This window comes from Botryllus schlosseri, chromosome 1 (assembly GCF_051294905.1).
Source record: "Botryllus schlosseri isolate E-star chromosome 1, Bs_hap1, whole genome shotgun sequence".
Taxonomy (NCBI): Eukaryota; Metazoa; Chordata; class Ascidiacea; order Stolidobranchia; family Styelidae; genus Botryllus; species Botryllus schlosseri.
In genome coordinates this window covers 8070468-8082109 of record NC_137236.1, presented here as the reverse complement: position 1 = coordinate 8082109, position 11642 = coordinate 8070468, and the positions used below count along the sequence as shown (strand labels likewise).

Sequence of the window (11642 nt, the reverse complement as noted above, 5' to 3'; positions counted from 1 at the left end):
AAACGCACTCTCGGACAAACTACGTAAAATTTTACATCAGCTTAACTGCATTCGAAATTATGAGAGTATTGCCCGAGGCCACTGGGAGGCTTTAGCGTATGGTTGCGCAAACTCCAGTCCATCATCGGCGTTTTGGCGCTGACCTTGTCCGGGTGGCACATACCAAGATCTGTGATGGTTTGGCCAGTATGCGACTCCAAAAAACGGGCTTCCACTTCAATCGAAATCAGATCATGCGGCAAGTAAAGCGCGATTGTCAACCACGTATTCATTGTACGATCAGCAAGATTTCCAGGTTCATATTTCATTAGAAATGAACGTTACGCTTTCGTTCCAACGCAAATGTAAACGTAATAAACACCCAATTTTTCAGCGCATTGTTATTAACAACATCAATACACCCGGCACATTGTTACTGACGGCGCGGGCACAATTTACCAATTGACAAGTACACGACGCAAAAGTTCCCACTAGGTAAGAACACACATCAACACAGACGACTGATAGAATTGTGTTGCAGTACAACGGATCGTGGCCGCGAAAACGGTATTAACCACTTTCCTGAGTTTGGTTCTGGAAGCTCGTTACGTTGACGGTGTCATTGGAAACAGCAGAGTCGTTGTTTTGCATGAAATGTATGATACGTATGATCTTAAATACCAACCAGGAAAACGCCAAGATCACGACAATCGTCAGCACAATACCTCCCGGACGTGTCAAGAACTTTATACATGATTCCATGCAATCCTTAACTCTCGCATTGATCGGAATAGGTTCCGGAATATCGCCTCCTAAAACGATATTCACGGTCAGCGGATCCAAGGTAAAGAACGACATTTAGAATAACGACTCGTCTATACACTGTTGAAATAGGACGATTATTTACAATTGTCTCCTCCGCGCTGTAAATACGTGGACGGTAGGTGTGTTAACCACAGAGGTGGCCAGTAAGAAGTACTTATACCTGAGGTGGTCAGTAATAAGTACCAAATACTATCCCCTAGTACCTAATTATATTTTGCAAACTCGCCCTACTTCAGTGTTTCTTTAACCTTGTCGCCAGCACCCCCCCTTTTTGGGGTGGTAGGCCTCCCTACACAAAGGAACCCTAATTCTGCTGAACAGCTCTCAAAGTCACAACTTTTATGACATAAGGATGAACTATATTCTTTTCGAACCCCACAGCGCGCCTTACTGAGGTGGTCAAAGTAGTCACTGTCGCTACCCAAGTAGAAGTAGAAGTAACGCCGGAATTTCTACTCAAGTAGAAGTACGAGTGGTGGTTCACAAGCAAGTAAGTATCTACGCTCTAAGTAGGTATCTACGCTTATTTTTGCCTACAAAACTGAAAACTGTCAAGTAGAAGTAGAAGTAGTCTAAATTCACAACCACTTAAAAAGTTCTACTTCAAGTACTTCAAAAAGTAGCAGTACTTCGTTACTGACCATCTCTGGTTCGCACCGTCCGTACGAAAGACAACATGGATAACAAGAACAATACTATCATTCAAAAATGGCTCACATATTTTTTCGGTGGGGGTCAAATTTGACCCCGACCTTACAGTAAAGACGGGTCAAGCTGGATTTGAACGATCCGAATTGGGACTGTAAAATACATCAAACTCTTTGTATTCTGCCAATACAAAGCTCAAAGAAGGACACGTAGATTAATAACTGTTTCGAGATTTATTGACGTTAATTAGTCGCCTACGTTGATTATGGTCCTAGTGCTAACCCAAAAAGACGTGGATATCCAATCCCGTAATCTATGCACTTACAGTGTGGATATCCAATCCCGTAATCTATGCACTTACAGTAACTAGTCTCTACAGCCTATCTATCGGGTGCAGTCGAATGCGACGACCGTAATATCCAGGACTATAATACGTAATGCTGATTACCATTCCCAGTGGTCAGATCATCGACATATTCAACCTTCGAGCCTCTTTTCCTCAGTGTCACGTCATTCTTCTCCACGTGTGCATCACCAGACAATCCAAAACCATCTGCGGAAAGAGCAAATCATTGAATTATCTGGAGTTTCATAATTTTCATCGGTTTTCATGATGGTCCCCGGTCCCCAAGGTGAGTAGTAATTTGTGGAAGATGCTGCTGCTGCTGCTGCTGCTACTAGTACTAATAGTATCTTCCACAAAATCACTACTCTACTATATACGAATATACAATCTCGATTAATCTAGGCCAGGGGTGAACCTTTTTTATCGTGGCCTATTTTCCGATTTGAAAATTTTCTACGCCCAAGTAACTTCCCAGACCTATGGCCCGCGTGTCACATATGGGGGCTCCCAGAAATAAAGGTTGATATTTATCCTGTAGATTAGTATGAATCTAAATCAATTATATGTATGGTTTTGCAAGAGACACATATACAACCAGGCGGCGATCGAACAATATTCAACTCATTTCATCGTGGTGCAGGTATATTTCAAAGCCGTTATACGTTTAGGAGTACGGGCACGCTAACCTACGTGGTCTGCTTGCTGGCTAGCGTTTGCTAATCGCCTTATTCAAACGTTTTCGCTTTGGTAAGAGGTAGTCAGAAGGTGTATGCACGATAAGGTGGGAGTCGATTCCGTGAAATCAATATATTTAGTATTTGATTTAGAGCCGACATTTGCTATCGCAGCAAAGTTAGGCGTCACGTAGGCTAACTGGCCGATATTGAAGTGATTCAGATACCGATCGTTGAATATCAATGACAGAATTTCTACGGTAGGAGCAAGCAAATATATTCACAATGAGTTGCATTTTTGCATCAGCGAACGAGCTACATTGGGGTGTCTTAAACGTATTGAATTTGACTTCAATATATTCACAATATGTTGCATTAAATAGTGTTCAATACTTTCAGACACTCACGATTTACCTCGCTCGGTAAAAACGAATTATCAACAAGATCAGGGAGAGCAGAGCAATCGATTTTCGAAGTGTTGTGTGTTTAGTGGAAATTGGATTTGTGGTCGTCGAATCTGGGCATAGAGTGATCGCGTCGAAACGCAAGAAATTCAGACTACATATCTTGATTTGTGCGGACTTATTGGCGTGAAAACAGTTTCGAACACAAGAGAAGATTACGTGCATGACAATGTCCTTGGTTAGTTCAGTAGGCAGACATGAAACATTGGCTACCTGTGATCATTTATCTCAACTAGTCACCAGTGACTATATGTGACACAGCCTTAGGAGTCCATAAAAACTGCGGACTTGGATGTGTTGTAAACAGGTGACTGAACATGTCCGGGGACACGGCCAATAACAAATTTGCGTCAAGTGATAATGTCAAATAAAGGGTGTTACTAATTTTACTTTACACTAAACTTGTGTCGAAACTGTAGTTTAAAATGCCCTCAACGAGACGTCGACGACGTCCGGTCTAGAGAAAACCTTCCATGACGAGTTCCAATCTCGAGGTGGTCAAATAGTCGTCGTTGATACTGAAGTAGAAGTAGAAGTTAAGTCGTAAATTTTTACTCAGAGAAAGCGGTGATTTCGAAGTAGAGTACAAAAGCTATACTCCAGTACATACCTGGGCGGAGTGCGGCCCGCGAAACGGTGCTTGGAATTCAAAACATAAAACTTAGTTTTTAAAGTTGCTGCATACAGTATATCAATATGAAATGAACCGTAAATTTGGTAATTTTGCAGCCTTTTCAATAATATGCCAGAATACGTAGCCTATGTACCTAGCATGCGTAATCCAGATTCAAAATAAAGGCAATGCAGCAAAGTATTCCGGTACAATTTAGGTCCCAAGAATTCACTTATTTCATATATTTTAGTTGAAACCCTCTTTGTTGCCATTGTCACATTACGCACAACACGGTCTGTGCTTGAAATTGTTACGTGATACGTTTCCGAATCCCTAATTCGTAATACAACTCGGTGTTCGCGATTACCAAGAGTCATCATCGCCCGTAAATGATGAACAGGCATGTCAAAAATGAAAGCCGAAAGCTGAAATCCAAACACGGTTCGGTGCACTTGATTTGTGTACTTGAGTCAGGGTCGAGCGCTGGTCGCCGTGTTCAAGGAGTCTAATTCAAGTCGGTCTTGTGACGTCAGTCAAGGAAGGGAGAATTTCAGAATAATTGCTAGCTTCACTAAACAGCAAGGTTATTTCACCAAGCTGCACATTGCTCAGATCGCAGCGACCAACACAATAAGCTTTGTAGAATCCCAAATGCATTTTGATGTCCTAATAGAAAAACGTGGATAGGAGTTTAAAGATAGTTTAGAATGTATCACGTTTACCATTGTTGCGAATTATGACTGAAAATTATTATTATCATTTATCAAGTCACCGTCACTCTCTTATTAGCCTACCTTATATCAGCGCATCCACTGCGGAGCATTTATCAACAATACAATTCACAGCTTTCGATCAAGAAATGAAATTCACAGTTTTCGATCAAGAAATGAAATTAGAACACTGGACAATATAGCTAAAAGTTTTGACTCGTTGTTGCCTGAAACTCCAAACTATATTAAGTAGAACGACTGTGAACGCATAACCACTTGAATAAAGTAGCGCAAATGTGAAAATCCTATATGGCGCACCGAAAAGGTGGACGTAGTTCATTTCTGACCACATCTCCTCAGTGAATAAATGCAACACAACCGTGTATTGCTGGTCTTGGGATACTTACACTTCTCCGATAGCTGTTCAAGCTGAAATCATGTTTACTATCAACGCTCATAACGCTACTCTTGTCGAATACCACTTACCATGGCCATCGTTAGGTGCGACAATATCACGTTCCTGGGACGTTTCCGGTTTGCTTCTGACGGGTTTCTTCAGTCCAGATTCGAGGTCACCTGGAGTCTCCGAAAATTCGGAGCCATCAACTTCCTCGCATATAGGAGACGATCCTTCTGCGACGACAGATTTGGTTCATTTTGGGGTGACAATCAGTGGTGGCCCTACGATTGGCGATTGGGGGGAGGGGCTGGGTGACAGTTCCGGGGCATCCCTATAGGAATGTGCCCCCCAGACCCCCATTTTCCATCTATTGGTGAAAACTTTATATTGCTGCACCCTATAGGACGAGATTTAGTGATGTTTACATGACACTATAACATGACTATGAAGCAGGCCGGAATATCGAATTGTTCTAGCCCCAGTGCCTTTTTTTATCATACATTGTCAAATTATAACGGAAGTGAGCCAGATAACTATATAGCTAATGCCTTCATGTTGAAGATGTATGACTTGTAGCGTGAAATTATAGAATAGCGATACAACTGCTGCAGAATAAATAGACCCCACAGTAATCTAGACAGATATCGGCTGAAATTAGTAATGAGCCAGAACAGCTGGATTAAGTCGTATCTATCTATTATTGCATGGTTGCAACGATAGACTTCATCAAATCTAAGTACCTCTACCGCATGCAGAGACTTGATGGTTATCTAGATATGGGACTTTCCTAACAAATGCGACCGCCCACCCCATAAGCTACCACTGGTCGCCATATCTTGCGATACGGAAAATAGGACACTTTTCACAAATCACAAAATTTATCATCATCATCATTTAACATCAACGTCCACCGCGAGAGATCACCGCTGCTATACCCGCAAGTTGGGGCCTGTCAGTCGCCGGGAAACATGGTGGCCTAGTAGGCTATCGTCGCTGAAGAGCAGAACTATGACGATTTGACATTATGCGAATCTGTCTTAATCGCTGTCACACCTCAAACAAATCTGTCGAGTTTATCTTTCAATATAGTTTACTTCTTCCATCGCAATTGGTGTCAAATTCATTTCAAAAAGATTCCAATGCCTCTCTCGTTCACACATATCAAGAACACGTTGCTGAATGACACCAAAAAATATTTTTTCAATTCCGCGAATTTCTCATTTCGTCAACTTTGCATTTCGCGTCGTAACAACTCATCTGCGAAGGCAATATCATTTAAATCAATTTGGCTTTCACAAATTTCAACCTGGCTATGTGGACGGAAACTTACATTATAGCACTGTTTTGACCCCGCATTTCCGTTATCAAGTACCGACGTGAATAATGATCCCATATTTGTAATAATACTTGTGAAGATCATACCGTTGGGTCCCGGCACGACTTGGTCAACACCGTGAGATTTCGACGATCCTTCATCGCTAACTGCCTCAGTAATCACGGACTCGCATACAGACTGATCACAGCTCGATTTCTTCGGAAAATTCTCTAGAATGAAGGTTTTAAGTCAGCATTATCTGCATTTGTACGGGTGGTTATCAGGGTACAAGAACGCGTCCAGATACTACGATAAACCGATAAAACATGTGGTATTGACAAGAGCTATACTTATGAACTATCATACTTGAATTGGTGGTTATATAGCCAGCATTGCTACTGAAAGTAGAGATGGCGGTTAGTTAAGACACGTCAAAACTACTCGAACTAGAAAGGCCTCAACTGTGCTAAATAGTTGTTTTAAAAAGTGTATGCAGTAAATGGGAGGTGATTATACTTTCTGAATTGAAAGATGCATCTTTTAGATAACGCCGAACTACTGACGACTGCGGCTGGGTAAAATGGAGTACCTGAAAGATTCGATTCTGAATCACGTATTGTACTTCAAGCCGAGTATTCTAGTACCTCTCGTTATGACGTCATGACAGTCTGTGATATTTCAAAGTTCCAATAGTACTTTCATGCCACCATAAAAATTAAATTGCCTCTTATTCATCACATTAAAGACCTTAAGGTATATTTTTGACCATGCCGATTTCATTGCACTTTGTGATAATGTTGTGGGATGATGATGACTTCGTTTATGTGCTCTTTCTAGCAACGTTCTAAGCATTTTAATATGTTTTGTACGCCTCGATACGTACGATCAAGGATTCGAGGCTACCACAGTGGAAATAGTATCCTACATTTAAGTATCGTTGATAAATTAACTTCCAGTTGCGAGGAGCGTGTAATTTCAGACCTCGAAAAAATAGTCCTCTACCACTCGACTCGCATCATTAAAATTAATACTCGATTCAGATTCGAGTACTTCAATCATTGTGCCCAGTCCGACTTCGCAGATAAAGCAATTATCGTAAACGTATTCTGTTCAGACATGGGGTGATTACTTCATGAATGTAACCGATTACGATTACGATTACAGCAAAATCAGGAAGTAGTCGATTACGATTACGACTACATTGGAAAAGTAATCACGATTACATATATTTTTCATCTTAGAAGTTATATTGGAAGACAATATATGGATTGCGCTGAAAAGGCCTGATGAGATAACAGACTTCCTTTTAAAAAGATGCGTCGTTTTCTTGTCATGTCATAATGTACCAATTGCTCATTTTTATAAAGACGATTTATCGCATCCAACGGTTTACATTCTTGGCAGATCCACGACTGCTGCACCCCAAATTTCCCAATAGGGTGGGGAACGAGCACGAACAGTACTCAAGAGTATTTCGTAAATCAACTCAACTTATAGAGTATTTTCGAGAGATTCAAGTAAGTTGAAATTCTCTCTAGATAGCTTGATTTTGAAATGCATACGTCACCCCTTCAAGAAAGAAAGCATACATAATTTATAGTATGGTAGCATTTAAAAAAATAGTCGTTTAAACACTCTGTTTGAAACATATTTTAAACAGTGTTTCAAACAAAGGCATTCAAAAAACCTAAATTGTGTTTTTTAGGTTGTAAAATACTGCCATAATTGTGTAAATACTTTCAAAAGAACATTTTGTATGAGCCTACGGACAAATACCACTCGATTTGGCCGACGTACATCGATATGGGATCGTTGGAACCCTCAAAATAGTCTGTTCAACAGTTATAGTACATATATTTACCCTATATATTATCAATTGTCAATGTCAATCCACAACGACGTCCCAAATGAATATACGGGACGTATTGGCCTAAAACAAACATGTTTTAAACAAGGACCTGTTTCATACATGTTTGCTTCAAATTGCTTTTTATTTTAAATGCAACCTTAATTGATAATTTTAGGCCTTTAGGTTCCAGTCAATATCGTGCCACGACACACCAAAAGACATACGCAGTTTTGATCAACACGCGACTTAACGAAGTGTGCTACTGAAGAAAGAACTAGGCCGAAACTTGGGGTATGTATCCATTGTCTGGGTGGGCGTGACTAATAGTCCGATCCTTCCAATCTGAGCCCACGATGCCGATGCCACCCGGGCACGCACAGAGCATTAAAGACGTGACAATTTGTGTGTGCGTCTCACAAAAGTTTTTCTTTCAGTCTGTCGGTTCGGAATACAACAATATCTTTTGATTTCATAACAGACCGGAGGTCACGAATTAACAACATACATTAAGTAATTATAACAAGATACCCTACATTATAATTACGAATTATGTGCCCCCAGCTCTACAGGTAAATCTCACCATCGGGTGCTTGAGAGATGATTAAAAAATAATAGTAATATAATGCAATTACCAATATTATTACCGAAATTCAGTCTTCAACTTTAAAATACCACCCTGTGGGGGCCAAAGACCAACGTTTGGACTGGGGGATGAATTGCTGTTTTGGTACTGATTCTAGCTACAACCCACGCTAACATGGTATATAGGACCATGGCTATGGCGGCGGGACCCAATGTCGAGTAAGAATTGTGAAATGACGATTGGCGCCCGTTTCAAGTAGATTCATACGAGAATAAGGTGCAAAGAACATAAAATTCTGTCTTCAACTTGTTGCAGATGATGTACTGCAAGGTGCCGTTACGAGAAACGAAAAATACCGGCTCGGTTATGATATATATTAGCAGCTGTTGATTTTTAATGCTTCGTTGTGAAAACCGTTATGATTTACTTGACGAGTACAAAATTTCAAGTCTTTGTCCCGTGTACGTACGTACTACATAGGCATACTGCTCGTCAAGCAGCAGCGGTCAAACTGCGTTCAACTATGCATAACCAAACATCAATACGCAGGTTACTATTTTAAACTAGGCAGAGTAGTGATTAATTATCCTGTTGCGAGGTAGTGGTGTGTGAAACGTGTTGATAACCTGATAAACATCACGGCGGGTGTTCTTACAATCACACTTATGTACGTACACCGGTACACGTACATTCGTACTTCGAATATCTATTAACTGTGGATACTTCTTACGCAATGACGAGCAAAGCTAATAGGCTACCTCTGACGTAATAATGAGCAATGGCGTTTGAAAATCAGACGTTTGTGATATCACCAAACTCCTTGTTCATGAATGTTAATTGTTTAGTTTATGTCATAGTCCTTGTAAAAATCAAAAGTAATCGTTCTTCAACAGAGAAATTGATTAGATATGGGAAGTAGTCGATTACGATTACTTCGGTATTTTTTCGAATGTAATCGATTACGATTACTTGAAAATGCTGTAATCGTCTTCATCGATTACAATTACTAATCGCGATTATCCCATGTCTGATTCTGTTACCATGTTATTTTGTACTGTAGATATGGTAATTTCCCTCATTCACAGAAGCGATGCGAACCAATCGTTGAACTAATTCATAGTATACAGGAGTGAAGTCGTATAATCCAAACCCTTTTTTCCAACTATAATCACTGAAGTACTGCAAGTATGCAAAACATGCTCCAGTACTCTTAATAACCTGCTCCAGTACTCTAATAAAGTAGCGGTACTTCATAAGGGATCTCTTCTGGCATTACCTGCCTCATCTGGTGCAATCGGTACTTCGCAAACCGCGTCCGGCGGCCCGGATCCGAGATCCATCAAATTTTTTACGGGTAGACGAACGACTTCCGCGTCGGATTCGCCTTTCAGCTGCTCATGCGATACATTCTCTTGAAAATAGTGAAAATTACCCATTGCGGAAACATGATTATTCAAGGGATGGCAACTTAGCGTACTCTGCCACGAAAGCGACAAGACGGATATTTGGCCGACTTCCATGTGCAACACGGCAATGAGCACACCGTGTTTGCGTGGTAATCGATAACTAATCTAATTTTTCGAGATTCACATCACAACCAACCGAAGCATTTGAAATCCCCCTTTAGTGAAATGCCAGCATAGTTGAGAGAATAGCACTCAGTGGTGCAAGAGTATACCAAGAATTGATAAACGGCTGAATCAAGTTTTCATCGCAGATTTGGAAATGATACGATTCTCTGTTGGCACCTACTACGTAACTAGTTGGTACAACGAACGAGTTCAATCTTGCGAAAGCATCCCCCACAAAATATATGCTTTACAAGACGTGAATATCCAATCTCGATTAATCTAAGTCAGTGGGTCATCTCGTCTTGGTGTGGCCCATTTTCCGGTCTGAAAATAGTCCATGCGTCACCTCATAGACTAGCACTAAAGCACGGGCCGAGAACATAAAGGAGTCACGGAAATGAGTGTCGACAATTATCAAGTAACCCTATTATCATGAGCCAAAATACACTGTAATCTTCTGTATGATTTTTCAATGGTGACACACGAGATGACGGTGGTCGAACAACACGCAGCGCATTAATCTCATCGTTATGTAACTATAATTGAACGGCCGATATAGCCTACTTTCGGGAGTCAGAGCACAATAAGTCGGTGTTAGTAATTTATTCCGACGTTGAGTAACACTAGTCGAGGAACTCGCGAACGCGTATATTCAATCGATTTGAGTTTTGGAAACGAAAGACCGGACATTTCAATGTAGGCTATCACAAGGTGACGCTGCATTAGTGCACGATATTGGCAACGAAGAATAAATTGAAAAACATCGCATTGAAAATTTTTGGCCATCCAGGGCCATGATATATCATATCATCATAAAAAGTTGAACAAGAAGTCCACGTTCAAATAGGCCTACAGCATCATTAATCAATATTCTTACATATCTATAATCTGTCAGTAACCTTACCGTCATCGGCGCCTGTAGAATCGATACCAGGCTCAGGGGAGCCTTGTCCCGTAGTGTCGTGAACAAGCTCGCAATCAGATTGCTTCTTGGGGCTGTTTGACATCTCTTTTGCTTCAGTCGTAATGTAGAACAGAATTAACGTAATAAAACTGCAAGAATACGCTAAGATGTGACTAGTCTCAACGAACAACAACAGCCGCCGCACCAACCTACCTTAAACGACCCTGCAAATCTTTATGACTTGCTTGGCATGCATAGGAATAAATAGACAATCGATCGGATAAAGGTAATCACGAAACGGCGTGCAATTAACCACTGATTACTGCGTTGGGCAGTTGTCTCTCGTCACTGGCGCTACTGAATTATATCGGACTCGGCCGGTCACCGTCGAAATATATGTCAAACTGATGTATCAAGATCCACAGCTACGCTTACATCTCCAAGACATCACCAAGTTTTGACAAATATGAGATGCCACCAATGTCGGGGAGAGTGAAGTGAACGAAAAGCACTTGGTATGTTTTGAGCGGATAAAAGTAATAACACCGCTTATTACTACCAATATTATAGGCGATATCGACTCTGCCTTAAAAGGACTATAATTGTCTCGAATGTCCGTGTCAGAGGGCCTTAAGCTTGTCGCCAGCGCCCCCTTTGGGCGATTAGAATTCAATGGAACAGGAACACTCAGTGGTCGATGAAGTTGAGAACCTATGGGATCGCGGATGAAAATTGGCGAAACGGTATAGCAATAAATGGTG

The 11642-nt window shown here is 41.0% G+C and overlaps 1 protein-coding gene across 1 annotated transcript; it reads right to left on the bottom strand.

Annotated features, from left to right (window-relative positions):
- Positions 1-288: 288 nt before the first annotated feature.
- On the bottom strand, positions 289-11123 carry LOC145440541 (uncharacterized). The gene is made up of 7 exons (XM_080318171.1): positions 11095-11123; positions 10882-11030; positions 9683-9817; positions 6082-6204; positions 4746-4892; positions 1901-2005; positions 289-791 (listed from the first exon to the last, which is right to left on the bottom strand). The coding sequence occupies exons 2-7, from the start codon at positions 10982-10984 to the stop codon at positions 550-552; spliced, it is 855 nt and encodes a 284-aa protein (XP_080174297.1). The 5' UTR covers positions 10985-11030; positions 11095-11123; the 3' UTR covers positions 289-549.
- Between the last annotated feature and the right edge of the window lie 519 nt (positions 11124-11642).